Source organism: Phalacrocorax carbo, chromosome 15 (genome assembly GCF_963921805.1).
Source record: "Phalacrocorax carbo chromosome 15, bPhaCar2.1, whole genome shotgun sequence".
In the NCBI taxonomy this organism is placed as follows: domain Eukaryota; kingdom Metazoa; phylum Chordata; class Aves; order Suliformes; family Phalacrocoracidae; genus Phalacrocorax; species Phalacrocorax carbo.
In genome coordinates, this window is record NC_087527.1 from 4160021 (window position 1) to 4176038 (window position 16018).

The following is a 16018-nucleotide window of genomic DNA, read 5'->3' on the forward strand; positions in this document are numbered from 1 at the left end:
ACAGCCCCCAGCTCCCATTCCTCTGTTGCTTTCTCTTCCCACTAGAGCTCAGCACTCCAGCGGCCCAGTGTCCAGACATGCTGTGCATGAAGCAGTCTTGTGTGCTTGTGTCCCTCCAGCTTAGCTGGTGTCTGGAGTGATGGCATGTGCTTTGAGCCCCCTGCATGCAGCCCACTGGAGCCTGCCCTGTCATGTATCCCCAGGTCACCTCTACAAGCCAAGAGGAAAGACTTGAGGCATCATTTTTTATTCTGTCATCACTGTCATCTAGTCCACAAAGACCTGCCTGGGTTTGTCCAGCTCATACCCAGACCAGGAGAGCGGCAGACCCTGCACTCCTCTGGGAAATAAGCTACAGTACAAGCTGGTCCCGGTGAGGGTCAGTTTTGTCAGGGACAGTTGTAGCCCCATATTCGTACAAACAACAAAAGCTCCGCTCAGACTGCGGCTGCTAACCTTCAACCCACAACATTGCACTTGGAAGCAAAAGCACCTGACCCAAAACTTGCAGGTAGCAGGGGGACAGGGGGACCCGTGTCCCCTGCGGGGCCACCGCAGCCATGCCCCTTGCCCTCTGCATGCAGTTTTGCTGGGTTCTAGTATTATTATACCAAAAATTCCCTCCACATTCACAGACACAGCCCCAAAACAAGGGTAGCAGCAATTCTCCTGCCCCATGGCTCACAAATCGTTGCAGTTGTCGCTGCTGTGCCTCCTCTGACCCAGGTCGAGCCTCGCTGCCAGGCACAGGGCTCTCGCCTCCATGCCTCCACTTCCCACACTGCCTTAAAAGGTCCGATAAGTGAGGAATTCCTTCAGCTTCCTGGGAATGGGGAGTGCAAGGACCTGGTACGTCGTCAGGAAGGTGCGCAGAGCTTTGCGACATAAGTGCTTTAGCGATGAGAGGACCCTTGGAGCAGTCCAGAATTGGACGTGGCCATCTCTAGTCCTGCAATGGGACCCAAACAAGCCATGAGCACAGGGCAGAGCGACATGAGAAAACCCAATTACCCCCAAATATCCCGAGCTTGCAGCAACCACGCGTTCCCCAGCCCAGGAAACCAGCCTGCACCCGCTGCAGGAGGAGAGAGCAGCCACATGTTTCTCCACTCTTTTCTCCCGCATACGCACCCTGTGGCAATGAAACCGCCATGTGGAAAGTACATGCAGCACAGGCCATTGGTCATGGGAGCAAACGCAACCGGAGACCGCAGCTCCAACGCCCAGATCCTCAGGAGCCTAAGGAGAAAGGGAGGGACACGATCCAGGCCCACATCCACGCAGTGCCTGCAGCTAATACAAAGCCTCTGGGTTCACCTGAATGCATGCAAACTCTGGAGTAGGGTTTTCTTCCCATGGGCTTAGAGCATCCCAGGAGTGTCACAACACAGCAGCAAGGCAGGAGGCACTTGTAGAGCTGAGCTGGATGCAGACAGAGCTAGTGACTGGGCTGAGGGGCACAGCGAGGGCGGCACAGCACGCAGGAGGACACGGGCCCCGGCTCATCGCTCAGAGGGGTGTCAGGGCCCTGACCTTGCTACCCCTTGCCACAGCCAGGCTGCGGTGTCCCAGGCAGCCTTTCCCCTTACGCCGGGCACTAGGGGGGGCCTGGCGTGCAAGTTCTGCTCCCTGCTGGCATGTCCTGCGCTACTGGTTTGTTTTGGTGCTGTCCTCCTGGGACCCTCTTCCCACTGGAGGTCCCCAAGGGGGTTCACTCACCTGTCGTCTGCCACCGTGGCCAGGTAGAGGCCCTCGGGAGAGAAGCAGACAGAGCGCAGGGAGCTGGTGTGGACTTCGCTGCTGTAGTCCACCGCCGAGTGCAAGGGGACATGGCTGCAGGTGGGGAGAACAAGCCCAACGTCAGCCCCGGGCTGCCATGAGCCCCAACTCCAGTGCTCTGGGGCTGGCAGAGAGGCCAGCAAGTCAGAGTCCCCCTTCAGCCACTGGGGACAGGGGAGAGGTGCTGGCTGTGCCCAACTAGAAGGGAAGGCCACACTCAGCCCCAGCAAACCCCTACGGCATTGCTCGGTTCCCCCTTCCACGGTCCCTCACTGGCCCCCCAGCTCCATACCGCAGTGTCCTCAGCTGCTCCCCAGTGTAGGGGTCCCACATGATGACACAGGCGTCGTAGGAGGCGGTGACGAGGAGCGCTGAGTCTGGCGAGAAGTCGCACGACACCACGCTGCTCTGGTGCCCCTCCAGCCTCCGGATGAGGGTATAGGACCGCATGCTCCACAGCAGTGCCTGCAGGACACGGGCAGGGGCTGAGGCTGGGAACATTCCTGGGGTGGGAACAGAGGAGAAGCATCTCCTCCTTGGGGTTTAAGGCACATGGGCTCTGGTCCCAGCTCCTCCACGCAGAACCAGAATAGCCAAGGAGCGACGGTGGCGCTGGCCTGGCCCCTTCTCATAGCGGGACTTCTTGCATGGAGGGGGACACAGAGAGCCAAGGGGACTGCTGGATTCAGCAGGACATGGGATGGCCTCCATCCTGCAGGACTCACCGACTTCTCTCCAGCAGCGGAGCAGAGCATGCTGCAGTCTGGGGAGATGGAGCAGCAGTAGACCCACTGCACGTGGCCCGACAGCACCTGGACCTGCCGCCCTGGGGACGGCAGATACACAAGTCATGAGAGGCGAGCACAAGAGGCAGCACTGGGCCCTGCCCCTGCTCTCCCCTCCCTCTCCCAAGAGGGAATGCACATGGGGCTGGGGGAGTTCCCCTGGCCAGACCCCAAGCTCTGTCTACTTGAAAGCCCCTCCCACACCTCTCAGGCCCCACCTGGAAGAGGATGGCTCTGCTCCATGTCGCAGGACTCTCCCCTTCTGCCTTGCATACTGTCCCCAGAGATCCTCTCCCAACATCTCCCCTACTGAGGTGGGTTTCTCCTCCCTTTCCCGCAGCAGAGCCTAGCCTCAGCTACGGGTGACTGAGCACCACGGACATCCCTGCACACTCCTACCATCTCTGCTCAAGTCCCAGACGCGCAAGGTCTTGTCCCGTGAGGCGGACACAAGGATGAGGCTTCCATTGGGCGCAAAGCTCAGGTCTCTGACAACATCCTGGTGCCCCAAGAGGCTGAAAAGGAGATGTCCTGCGGAGAGGAGCCATGCTCAGCGCCATCCATACATGGGGAACGAGGCAGTGCCCCTCACATGCAGGCAGCCCTGCCCGGGCCTGGGCAGGGGCTCCCGCTCACCCTGGGGAAGTATTTTGGGAAGGATGGAGACAGGATCTCCTTCCAAGGGGAGGAAGGGGAGAGACACCAGCCTGAAGCCATGACTGCTCCTGCTGTCGGTGAGGGCCGCTCACCTGTCTGCACCTCCCAGACCTTGATCTGCCCATCGTTGAGCCCAGTGGCCAGGATCAGGCAGGGAAGACCCACGGCGCAAGGGGGATCCGTCTCCCCCGCCTCTGCCGCCGGCCAGGCGCTGAAGGCCAGACCCCACACGATCTGGCCACACTCCAGCGTCTTCTCCTTGGCCACCCCTCGGCTCCTCGCTTCCGCTTTGCTACCGCGGCTCTTGCGCTCTGGGGTTTTGCAGCTGCTGGGAGAAAAAGGAGGGATGCAGGGTTACCCCCCGGGGCAGCCCTGCCCCCAGGGATCCCCCCAACCCAGGGTGTGTGCACCCCGTCTCCATCCAGCCGTCCCCATACTCACAGCTCGGCCTCCCCCAGGGGCCAGGGGATCAGCTTGACCACACAATGTCCCTGCGACCAGGCGAACCAGGCGCCGTCCGGGGAAAAGGCCACGCTCCACGTCTCGCAGCTGGATTTCCAGTCGTAGCGTTGGGGACGACCCGGCTTCAGCTCCGCCAGCAAGACGGGTTCCTCTGGGCGGCGGGACGGCCACGTTACCCCCCGGCCTGGGCCTCCTCCCGCCCTCCCCATGGGGATAGGGTGGGCCCGGGGTGGGGGGGGGGTACCCGCTTCCCCGGCCCTCAGCGGGGCGGCCCCGGTCACCGCGGAGCACCGGCCGCCGCTCGCCGCCCCGCCTCACCTCCGCTCGGCTTCATGGCGGCTCCGCCTGCCCCGGCCCCGCCGCCTCCGCCCGGCCACGGCAAGGCCCCGCCGGGCCGGGCGCGGCCTCCGCGGGCCCAGGCCCGGGCCCAGGCCCAGGGTGGCGGTAGCTGCGGCGGCGGCGGCGCGGTGAGGGTGGCCCGGCTGCCGCCGCCTCCTCCTCCTCCTCCGGCGGCGGCAACGCCCCGCCGCGGCCCGGCCGGGGGAGGGTGCCCGGGGAGGGACCCCGCCGCCACCGTCCGCCCTTGCCGGGGGCTCCCCGGGAACGGCTGCTGAACACGGAGCGGCGGCAATGCTCCCGTCCTGGGGGAGGTCCCCCGACCGCCCCCGGCGCTGAGGGGGTGGAGGCGAGGGGGCTGTCCTCCGGGCGGAGGGCGCAAGAGGATGTCAAGCCCAGGACCCAGCACCCACACGGTGACACCCCCGGCAGTGCAACCCCCAGGGACCCAGCACCCACACGGTGACGCCCCCGGCAGTGCAACCCCCAGGGACCCAGCACCCACACAGTGACACCCCCGGCAGTGCAACCCCCAGGGACCCAGCACCCACACAGTGACGCCCCCTGGCAGTGCCCCCCCAGGGACCCACCACCCACACGGTGACGCCCCCTGGCAGTGCCCCCCCAGGGACCCAGCACCCACACAGTGACACCCCCGGCAGTGCAACCCCCAGGGACCCAGCACCCACACAGTGACGCCCCCTGGCAGTGCCCCCCCAGGGACCCAGCACCCACACAGTGACACCCCCGGCAGTGCAACCCCCAGGGACCCAGCACCCACACAGTGACACCCCCTGGCAGTGCAACCCCCAGGGACCCAGCACCCACACGGTGACACCCCCTGGCAGTGCCCCCCCAGGGACCCACCACCCACACAGTGACACCCCCAGCAGTGCAACCCCCAGGGACCCAGCACCCACACGGTGACGCCCCCTGGCAGTGCCCCCCCAGGGACCCAGCACCCACACAGTGACGCCCCCGGCAATGCAACCCCCAGGGACCCAGCACCCACACAGTGACACCCCCGGCAATGCAACCCCCAGGGACCCAGCACCCACACAGTGACACCCCCGGCAATGCAACCCCCAGGGACCCAGCACCCACACGGTGACGCCCCCTGGCAGTGCCCCCCCATGGACCCAGCACCCACACAGTGACACCCCCGGCAGTGCAACCCCCAGGGACCCAGCACCCACACGGTGACACCCCCTGGCAGTGCAAACCCCAGGGACCCAGCACCCACATGGTGACGCCCCCGGCAATGCAACCCCCAGGGACCCAGCACCCACACGGTGACACCCCCAGCAGTGCCACCCCCAGGGACCCAGCACCCACACGGTGACACCCCCTGGCAATGTCCCCCCTCCCATGGACCCAGCACACACATGGTGACGCCCCCAGCAGTGCAACCCCCAGGGACCCAGCACCCACACAGTGACACCCCCGGCAGTGCAACCCCCAGGGACCCAGCACCCACACGGTGACACCCCTGGCAGTGCAAACCCCAGGGACCCAGCACCCACACGGTGACACCCCCTGGCAGTGCCCCCCCATGGACCCAGCACCAACATAGTGGCATCCCCTGGCAATGTCCCCCCTCCCATGGACCCAGCACACACATGGTGACACCCCCTGGTAGTGCCCCCCCATGGACCCAGCACCCACATGGTGACATCTCCTGGTAGTGCCCCCCCATGGACCCAGCACCCACATGGTGACATCTCCTGGTAGTGCCCCCCTATGGACCCAGCACCCACATGGTGACACCCCCTGGCAGTGCCCCCCCCCATGGACCCAGCACCCACATGGTGACATCTCCTGGTAGTGCCCCCCTATGGACCCAGCACCCACATGGTGACATCTCCTGGCGGTCGTGTCCCCCCCGCCCCGCCAGAACCCAGCATGTACATGGTGACACCCCCAGGACCCAGCACCCACAATGTGACTCCCCCCGGCAGTGACCCCTCCCCAGGACCCAGCACCCACACAGTGACCGCCCCCAGCAGCAGCACCCCAGGGACCCAGCACCCACTACATGACGCCCACCCTGGCAATACCTACAGTGAGTCACTGCAGGAGACATCTGGCCAGCCCACCCCCGCAGCTCCCCCCCTAATTTACCATCCCTCCAGACCCTCCTGTGCCCCCTGCTGTGTCTGGGGGGGGGGCACACACCAACAGGGCAGTGGGGACAGGGAGGACCTCAGGCCCCTGTCCTCATCCCCCTTGGCTTGGGGTCCCCAGTGTGGAAAAGCTGGGATGCAGAAAGCGTGAGGATCCGGGGAGCATAGCGGTGCTGCGCCTGCAGGCACCCCAGGGCCTGCTGGAGTCTCCCTGCTCTGCCTCAGGGTGTCCCCTGCAAGGGGGCACCCAGGGTGGGGGCAAGGTCTCATGGATGTCTCAAAGACCGCTGTGCCAGCAGCCCCCCAAGCTGGCTGCTTCCTCTGCTGCATCCCCACCCTGAGGCCAACACTCACGCCAGGCTCCCCATGGCATCCACTGCCACTTTGGGGTCCAGGGAGACGCCCCCCCCAGCCTGGGACAGTCCCTTGTCCCACTCGATATGATGGGACAGGAGCTGCCCCCCCACGAGAGGCCAGCACACTGCGGTGGTCCCGTGCCTCAGTTTCCCCATCGCTAGAATGGGGGGGGCTTTTCCCCACACCAGTGGTCACCAGCACACGGAGGGAACCCCACAGCAAGCTGCTCATCCGCCGGGCTGGTGGGCATGAGGCCAGCCCACCCGAGCTCGCCCGCTGCCGCGTGCCCGCGCGCTCCGGCTCGCTTGCTCTCGCCCGCTGCTCCAGCGCAGGTGGGGAGTGAAGCAGTGAGAAAAACAACCAAGAAGAGGAAGAAGCGACAGCGAGAAGCTCTCGGGCAGGAGGAGGAGGCCGGTGGCGGCAGCCCCACTGGCAGTGCGGGGGGCTCGGGGCACCCGGGTGTACCTACTGCAGACCCTCCCCATGGACTCCTCAGCGCCCACCCCGAAGTTCGCCAGCATGGCCAAAACCACCTCCCTGCACTGCCGGGTGGTGGAGGGGAAGGACCTGCCTGCCAAGGACATGTGAGTGCCTCGGGGGGCTCTCGGCTCCCCGGTTTCCCTGAGCCCCCCACCCTGGGTGACTTGGGGGGGGAGGGGGCTGGGTACTCTGGGTGCTCTGCTCTCTCTGCAGTTTTGGGGATCCCCGCTTGTGGAGACCCATTACCCCAAAGGAGGAGTCTGGGGGTGCAGGGTACTGCCAGCCCCCTCCTGCCTCAGCCCCTCCCCACAGGAGGTGTATGAGCCCTTCAACCCCTTGGGCATCCCCTTGCTGCCCCCCAGCATGGTGGGCACAGAGTGTCCCCCCAAGGCTGTGGGTAGCACTGGGGGGCAGAGCCCCCCGCACCCCCAGAGTATCCACACCCGGGGAGGGTGGCTGAGGGGGGCAGGGAGCCCCCCTGCCTGCTCCTGCCCGGCGGATATGCCTCGGCGGAGCTGGCAGCCATGGGCTCCTCCGGATGTGCCAGCCTGGCACTGCCGGCCGCTCCCAGGTCCGGGTAGCCGGGGACAGCTGCAGGCAGCAGGGCCTCCCTGCCTCAGTTTCCCCACCCAGCGGGGGTCATGATGCCCTGCTGGGTACCCCACATTGAGGGGACTGGGCACAGCTGGGCAATCTGGACCCAGCAGCATGGGGGCGAGGTGCCCAGTGCCACTCCCAGCCCCCCCCTCCCCCCCCAAATCCAGCTTGGGGCTATCCTGGGCTGCAGAGGGGCTCAGGGTGACCTGCTCTCATCCAGCTTCTTGAGGGGGTCAGAGCTGTCAACCCCACAGCGTGCTGCCGAGATTTGCCTGCCTGTGCCTGCCAGACCAGCTGGACTGTGGGCTTTGCTCTGCCAGGAGGTGCTGGGATACCCCTGGGGACTAACAAAATTGCCTCAGCTCACAGCAAGCGGTGCTGAGCCCCCAGCCTCAACCAGGGCCTTCCCATCCCCAGCCCACGGCTGGGATGGAGGCTGGGGTCACCTTCCTTGGCCCCCCCCCGTGTCCTGGCTCCTTGTTGGAGTGCCTTCCATAATCTCCTGCCTCCAGCAGCTGGGGATTTGGGGCTCCAGCATTGTCCTGGGCACACCGCCCCGGGCTGGCATCCCTCCATGTAGGTCCGGCTGCTGTAAATGAGCAGAGAAGAGGCTCTGCAGGGACTAGGTGGAAGAGCCCTGGATCCAGCCCTCATCCCCTCCAAGCCACCCTCCCCTGCGGAAGGGGTTAAGCCTGCGAAGGGCCCTGGGCCAGGCTGCTGTCACCCTGACACAGCGGGTTGCCACAGAAACTCTGGCTCGGCTGAGTGCCGCTGGCAAGACACCAGTACCCACGGGTGGGGGTCATGGGACGCAGGGTGGTGGCTCGGGGTAGCCCACAGTGGGGAATGGGAAAAGGTGTTGTCCCTATCCCGGTGTGAGTTGTGGGGTAGGGCTGAGACCAGGCAACTCATCTCACCCCCTGGGGCTGGTGCTTTGCTGGCGAGATTTGAAGGGATGCTTGGATCCAGTCCCCTGAGCCCCACCCAGCAGCAGCCCCAAGGACTGGTGGGACCCGCAGGGTGGGGGGCTGACCCCTCACACTCACATCCCCCACCCAGCAGCAGCCCCCAAGGACTGGTGGGACCCGCAGGGTGGGGGGCTGACCCTTCACACTCACATCCCCCACCCAGGTGCGGCTCCAGCGATCCCTACTGCGTGGTCAAGGTGGACAATGAGGTGGTGGCCAGGTAGGGGGAATATGGTGCCACCCCAGGGAGGGGACGGGTGCTCTCTCTGGGGGTGCAGCCACCTCTTTCATCACCGGCAGGACAGCCACGGTGTGGAAGAGCCTGAACCCTTTTTGGGGGGAGGAATACACCCTGCGCCTGCCCCATGGCTTCCGCAGCCTTGCCGTCTATGTGCTGGATGAAGACACCATCGGGTAGGGGGGACAATGGGGGCACGGGAGGGCACCAGCTACCCATGGGGAGCCCCCCGAGGGGTGGCACACCCCCCCAGTGGCCTCAGCACCCACCGTGTCTCTGCCCTCACAGGCAGGATGATGTTATCGGCAAGGTCTCACTCAGCCGCCAGCAGATCTCAGCTGAGCCTCGGGGTGAGTGGGGGGCATGACGAGAGGCTGAGGGGGGGCGGCAGAGCCCATTCCCACACCTCGGGGTGCCCACGCTGTCCCCCTTGGCAGGAGTTGACAGCTGGCTCAGCCTGGTGCCTGTGGACCCCAATGAGGAGGTGCAGGGAGAGATCCACCTGGAGCTGTGGGTCCCTGAGCAGGGCCACCCACGGGTGCTGTGCTGCCACCTCATCGAGGCCAGGTAGTGGGGGGTGGTGGGGCATGACGGGCGTGCAGCTATCCCAGGGTCTTATTTTTGGATGTGGGGTCTTGGCGGCAGGAGCAGGGGAGGTGATGGGGACAGTGGTGGCACAGGGTTCATCCTCCTCCCTCAGCACCGGGAAAGGCACGTGCTGTGTCCTGCTCAGGGACATTGATGATGCCAACCCACGTGTCACGATGCCGTGGGGTCTCAGCAGGGAATGTGCTGCCTCGGACACTGCCAGCCCTGCTCAGGGACGAGGACAGTGGGGAGGAGAGGCAGAGCTGGGTGGCCCAGAGGGCCAAGGGTTGCCTGGGGACAGTCCCCATCAGACCAGCTGGCTCTTGCACTGGGTTTCTCCCCTTTGGCTTCAAAACTGGGGGAAAGTGAGGTACGCCTGAGGCTGCCCTTCAGCTTTGCTCTGGGGAGGGTGTGTGTGTGCATGTGTGTGCAGGTGTGTCTGCATGTCTGTGTGCGTGTACCCACACACGCAGCTGCCAGACGTCAGGCTGCTGGCAGCAGAGCAGGCGGCAAAGGCAGCATCCTGCTGCCATGGCAACTGAAGCGGGTACCAAGGCAACGGGATGCCCATGGGGACAGCCAGGACGAACAGCAGTGGTCCCCCGCTGTGCCATTTGGCCCCCAGGGACTGGGGGAGGAGGGGGTTCAGGGTAAGAGCTCTGGGGAATGGGGACCACTCCCACTAGCATCCCCCAGCACCTGCTGGCAACCCCATGGGCACCCAGTGTGCCCAGGCAAGCTGGGGGAAAGGAGGGGCACAGGGGTGCAGGGACCATGCTTGCAGGGATGGGTCCCCTGCTCGCTGTGCCCTCGCTGACCCCCACCTCCCCCCCACAGGGACCTGGCCCCTCGTGACCTTTCAGGCACCTCAGACCCCTTCGTCAGGGTGTTGTGCTGTGGGCACACATTGGAGACATCCGTGAGTTGGGGTGCTGTGTCCTGGGACCCAGAGACGCGGGCACCTCATCCCTCACAGCCACCAGTCCCTGTCCCTGGCAGGTGATTAAGAAAACCCGTTTCCCGCACTGGGACGAGGTGCTGGAGTTCGAGCTGGCAGAGGGCGAGCTGGGGGAGGCTGTGCTGAGCGTGGAGGTGTGGGACTGGGACATCGTGGGCAAGAACGACTTCTTGGGACGGGTGAGGACCTCGGGGCACACTGGCGCAGGGCAGGGTCCTGGGGGGCACCTCCGCACCCCCAGTCCCTCCCTGTGCTCGGGGTCCAGGTGACCACAGGTCAGGACCCACGGGGATGCTGGCAGGGGTACGTGCACCTGCTGAGCTGCAGGCAGTGCCGCATCCAGACCCACTGCCTGTCCTGGGCTCTCCCAAGGAGGGGTCCCCACTAGTGGGGGAAGCAAGGTGCAGCACAGCATGCTGGCATGTGCCCCCTGCCCTCCTCAGACCCTGCCTCCGGCCCCCAGGTCGAGTTCCCCCTGGACACCATCTGCACAAACCCCACCAAGGGCTGGTTCCAGCTCCTGCCCTTCCCCAGCACCGCCGAGGACCACAGGTGAGTGCAGGCAGCAGGGCCAGGCAGCTGCCTGCGCCCCCCATGAGCAGCTCCCCAGGGCGGCTGTGCCCAGGGCAGCAGGGGGCGGCCCCACCATCCTGGCTGGGAGGGAGCTGGGGTGATGGAGGGTGGTGGGTGCAGGATCCGCCAAGCCCCTGCCATGTCGTTGCAGGGAGCAGCTGGGCGCCCTGCGGCTGGTGGTACGGCTGGTGGAGGACAGGGTACTGCCCCCCCGCTACTACCAGCCCCTCATCCAGCTCCTCACCGAGCCCATCCTCTCCCCGGGCCAGGTGGGTGCTGTGTGGTGGGGGACCCTTGGGAGGAGGCAGGGACCACTCCAGCACAAGGGCCTCAGCATGCCCACCCCGCCCTCCCCACAGCCCCCCGCTGGCACAGCCCTGGCCATCCTGGAGGAGGTCACCTCAGGGGAGAGCCGGCAGGACGTAGCCACCAAGCTGGTGAAGATCTTCTTGGGGCAGGGGCTGGCCGTGCCCCTTCTGGACTATCTCACCTCCCACGAGCTAGCCAGGACCAGTAAGTGCCAGGGCTGGGGGCACCACCTGCACCCCCCAGCCAGGAAACTAGGGTGCCCCCAGGCTCCCAAGGGGAGAAGAGTGGGGCCACCAAGGGGGAGGCAGGAAAGCCACCACGTGTCTGTGGGGCTGGGGACACCAGCAATGGCTGGGGCATTGCCCCATGCCCACCTCTCCACAGTCTCTGCACTCTTGCAGCGGATCCCAACATCCTCTTCCGCTCCAACTCGCTGGCCTCCAAGTCCGTGGAGCAGTTCATGAAGGTCAGTGTGGGAAGGGACAGTGGCCAGGTCCCTGCTGTGCCTTCCCATGATGGAATCGGGGCACAGAGCTGGGTTGTGTGCCAGCAGGGCATCTGGGAACAGTTTGGGGACAAAGATGGTGACTTCCCATCCCTTGCAGGTGGTGGGGCTGCCCTACCTGCATGAGGTCCTGAAGCCCGTGGTGAACCGCATCTTCGAGGAGAAGAAGTACGTGGAGCTGGACCCCGGCAAGATGGAGCTGAGCCGCAGCAGGTGAGTGCAGGAGGACAGCTTTAGGGGACACAGTGCCTGGCACATCCCAGGCCATCCCCACCCCAGTGTCTCCTGTGGGAGGGGGTCACCCATTGGTGCTGAGCCCATGGGTCACCTCGATGACTTTTGGCCAACTCAGTGTGGCCCATTCCTGGGCATCAGGTGCCCCCTGACTCAGCGGCATCCCACAGGAGGATCTCCTTCAAGGGGTCCCTGTCAGAGGCACAGGTGCGGGAGAGCAGCCTGGAGCTGCTGAAGAGCTACCTGGGGGACATCATTGATGCCATCGTGGGCTCAGTGGAGAAGTGTCCCCTCCTCATGAGGGTAGCCTTCAAGCAGCTGCGCAAGCGGGTGGAGGAGCGGTTCCCCTCGGCGCAGCATGAGGTGGGGCAGGCTGTGGGGCTGGGGCTGGGGGTCTGCACGCTGCTGGGACCACCCTGAGCTGTCCCCATCCCCGGCCAGGAGGTGCGGTACTTCTCCATCAGCGGGTTTCTCTTCCTCCGCTTCTTTGCCCCCGCCGTCCTCACCCCGAAGCTTTTCAGCCTCCGGGAGCAGCACGCTGACCCCCGCACAGGCCGCACGCTCCTGCTGCTCGCCAAGGTGTGGGAAGCCCAGGGAGGAATGGGGAGCCCGGGGAGGGATGGGGACCTTGGGAAGAGATGGGGACCTTGGGGAAGGACAGGGACACTGGGGAGGGGTGGGGACCCTGGAGATGGAGAGGGGTCTCAAGGAGGGATGGGGAGCCCAGGGACGGATGGGTACTTCAGGGAGGGACTCCAGAAAGGACAGAGACTTCAGAGAGGGATACGGACCCTGTCAGGATATGGGAACCCATAAGGGATGGGGATGCCAGGGAGGGATGGGAGAATCCTGGGGAACCTGGGAAGGGACAGTGACCCTGGGGAATGATGGAGACCGCAAGGAGGGCAGAGCCTTTCCTGCCGCCATGCCACAGGCTGGCTCCTTCCCATGCTGCCTGAGGCCAGCCCTGCCCGTCACTGGGCCATGTCACCACATCTCTGGCACAGCGCAGGAGCCAGCCTGGGGCCGCAGTTGGGTCCTATCACACCCTGGGGCTGCTCCGCGTTTCCACTTTCCTCCTGAGTTCCCAAACCCCTGTGGTTCAGGGGAGCAGCCAGACAGGGGGGTCCCCCCAGGAGGGTCCCCCCCCGCAGCCCCATGCCATGGCAGTACAGCAGCGTGAGCCCTTCCTCTTGTGGGGCAGGCACTGCAGAGCATCGGCAACCTGGGGCTGCAGCTGGGGCAGGGCAAGGAGCCGTGGATGGCCCCGCTGCATGCTGTCCTGATGCCCAGCGTCACCCGCATCAAAGCCTTCCTGGACAGCCTGGTCACAGTGGAGAGCGCCGAGGGTGAGCAGGCATGGCGGGCACAGGGGGGCATGGGGGGCACGAATGGTGCTGGGTCCGGCCATACCAGCACCCAGCACAGAGGGGTGGCATCATCCCTGCTGTCCCCTGCATCCTGGGAACATCCCTGGGAAGGGTGACCCTCTCGGTGCCATGCGGGTGCTGCCAGGATGGCCAGAGACGGCACTTGGGGTGACACCACTGCCTCCCTGCCTGGCCATGCCACAGCCACAGTGGGTGAGGGGATGGTGCTGCCAGCACTTTTCCACCCCTCGGCCACCATCAAGGAAGGGTACCTGCACACCCGCACGGCGGGGGGGCCTGCCCTGCTGCCCCGCTTTGCCTTCAAGAAGAGGTACTTCTGGCTCAGCAGCGAGGCCCTGACCTACTCCAAGTCCCCTGAGTGGCAGGTGGGTGCTGCCCATGACCCCCACCCTGTGTCGGGTGCCTGGGGCAGGGGGGGAAGTGGGTGCAGTGAGACACAGTGTTCCGGGTTCCCCAGGTGCGCTGCTCCATCCCTGTGCCGTTGATGCGGGCGGTGGAGCGGGTGGACGAGGGCACCTTCCAGCACCCCCATGTCATGCAGATCGTGGCGCAGGATGGCACGGGCCAGCTCTATACCACCTACATCCAGTGCAAGGTGGGTGCTCTGGATGCTGCCCTGGGCAACCCAGGAAACCCCCACCCCAGCGCCCCAGGAGCCCCCTCCCTGGCACCCAGCCATGGGGCACCCCCAGGTCCCATGGGGACAATGGGACTGGTCCTGGTCCCAAATCCCACTGTACCCAGGCACCGGCTGTACTGGGAGCATTGGGGTGCCCAGCCCTGGCTGCACTGGGGTCAAGGGGGTGTCTGGGCCCTGACTGAACTGGGACAATTGGGGTATCCTACTCTGGCTGTACTTGGGTCACTGGGGTACCAGCTCTGGGATACTGGGATCAGTGGGGTATCCAGCCATATCCATACTGGGGTTATTGGCATCCCAAACCTATTTGCGCTGGGGTCACTGGGGTACCCTGGCTCCCACGGTGCCATCTCCCCACCAGGTCCTATCTGGGCAGCTTTGCCATCAAACTGTCACCCGCCAGTTACCTGGCCCTGGTGCCCACTGCGATCCCCAGTGCCCAGCCCTGCTGGGGACCCCGTCAGCATCACCCATACCCACCTCCACCCTCCTCCTCCCCACTGATAGGGCCAGTGCCTGTGGGTGCCCATGGGTGGCCGGCGTGGTGCCACCCTCCCTCCCTGTCCCCACAGAGTGGCCAGGAGCTGTGGCAGTGGCTCTGGGCGGTGCGGCAGGCCAGCAGCGCCAACGAGGCCATGCTGCCCACTTGCCACCCAGGCATCTTCCGCGCCGGCCGCTGGACCTGCTGCCTGCAGCCTGCCTGCACCGGTAAGGCCAGCAGGCAGCATAGGGTGGGGGCACCCCTGGGCGGAAGGTGCGGGGGTCCCTCGGCACTCCCACTGCGGCTGTCGTTGGCAGCGCCTGGGTGCAGCCGGACCCACAGCACCATGGTGCTGGGCGAGTGGAGCGACCCCCTGGACCCCGCGGCAGCGGCGCAGACCCTCTACGGGCACCTCCGGCGGGCGGGGACCCGGCTGTGGTGAGGCTGCGGGGGGCTGGCCTGTGGCACGGGGGTCCAAGGGGACCCAGGTGCTGGCGGGCAGGGTGGGAGCGTGCTGAGGGTCCCTCTCCTGCAGGGCGGAGGGTGCCGAGGGACCCGAGGGCAGCGCAGCATCTGAGGCCCCCTGCCTGGGGCAGGCAGGTATGGCCAGCCCTGCTGCTGGAGGGGGTGATGGGGACCCTGCACCCTGGGGTGCTGCCTGGGGTGGCCCCTGCGTGGGGAAGCTGGCACACGCTGACGCACGCTTGCATATCCATGCACACAGTTGCACGCACTCGCACAGGCACACACGCACTTGCACACACACACACACCCCCCCCCAGCCAGCGCTCAGCTGGTCCCCGCCACCAGGGGACAGCAAATACACGCGGCCGCGGCCACGGGGACACCGGGCCACGCGCCCCGCCGGATGCACGCGCCTACACACACGCCCACGCACGCGTGCGCACACACGGATCTGCACGCCCGGGTGCGTGCGTGGGTACACCCACAGCCGCGCGGAGCTTCGGACGCACGCACGCCCTCCCCCATAAACACCCCGCCATCCCCACGCACACCCACCCACCCCCATCCCCACGCCGCTCCCCACGCACACACCCCTACGCCTCCCAGAAGTGCCTGTCCGTGTCCGTGGGGCATTGCGGGGGGGAGGGAGATGGGGGCTTAGGGTGGGACGTGGGGGGATGGGTGAGGGGCGGTGGGACAGGCTCGATGGGGGGACGGGGTGGGACATAGTGGGATGGGGGGGTAGTCCGTGGGTGGGTGCCGCGGGTGGGTGTCAAGGGTGGGTACCGGGGATAGGTGCTGGAGGTGGGTGCTGGCGGGCGGGGGGGAGGTCTGGGCGTGGGTGACGAGGGCGTACTCGGGATGAGCGGCGGGGGTGGGTGCTGCGGGTGGGTGCCGGGCGCGGCGTTGACCCCGCCGTGGGGCGCAGGCGGGCCCGTCGGGGAGCGGCTGCAGGCGGTGCTGCGGGACCTGGACATCGCCCACGACGCCTTCGCCCGCCGGGACGGTGCCCCGGGGCCGCCCCCAAGCCCGGCCCCGGCACCCTCCTCGTCCCCCGCCACTTGACCGGGGGCGCCTGGGACTACAACTCCC

General features: G+C 66.1%; 2 protein-coding genes across 6 annotated transcripts; one reads left to right on the top strand and one right to left on the bottom strand.

Annotated features, from left to right (window-relative positions):
* Positions 1-231: 231 nt before the first annotated feature.
* WSB2 (WD repeat and SOCS box containing 2) lies at positions 232-4351 on the bottom strand. 5 transcript variants are annotated; one of them, XM_064465985.1, is made up of 9 exons: positions 4002-4351; positions 3663-3834; positions 3314-3546; positions 2964-3095; positions 2505-2605; positions 2072-2244; positions 1720-1833; positions 1132-1239; positions 232-949 (listed from the first exon to the last, which is right to left on the bottom strand). In XM_064465985.1, the coding sequence occupies exons 1-9, from the start codon at positions 4015-4017 to the stop codon at positions 787-789; spliced, it is 1212 nt and encodes a 403-aa protein (XP_064322055.1). In that variant the 5' UTR covers positions 4018-4351; the 3' UTR covers positions 232-786. The 5 variants fall into 5 exon arrangements, with proteins under 5 accessions (XP_064322055.1, XP_064322054.1, XP_064322053.1 ...); XM_064465984.1 differs by having other exon boundaries at positions 3314-3549; XM_064465983.1 differs by lacking the exon at positions 4002-4351 and having other exon boundaries at positions 3663-3995.
* Positions 4352-7018: 2667 nt separating this feature from the next.
* On the top strand, positions 7019-15991 carry RASAL1 (RAS protein activator like 1). Its single transcript, XM_064466684.1, has 21 exons — positions 7019-7083; positions 8708-8764; positions 8845-8958; positions 9071-9132; positions 9220-9349; positions 10208-10289; positions 10370-10507; positions 10792-10880; positions 11053-11170; positions 11261-11414; positions 11612-11676; positions 11816-11928; positions 12120-12312; positions 12391-12528; positions 13154-13298; positions 13524-13705; positions 13798-13935; positions 14553-14688; positions 14779-14899; positions 14997-15061; positions 15855-15991. The coding sequence occupies exons 1-21, from the start codon at positions 7019-7021 to the stop codon at positions 15989-15991; spliced, it is 2442 nt and encodes an 813-aa protein (XP_064322754.1).
* Positions 15992-16018: the final 27 nt, after the last annotated feature.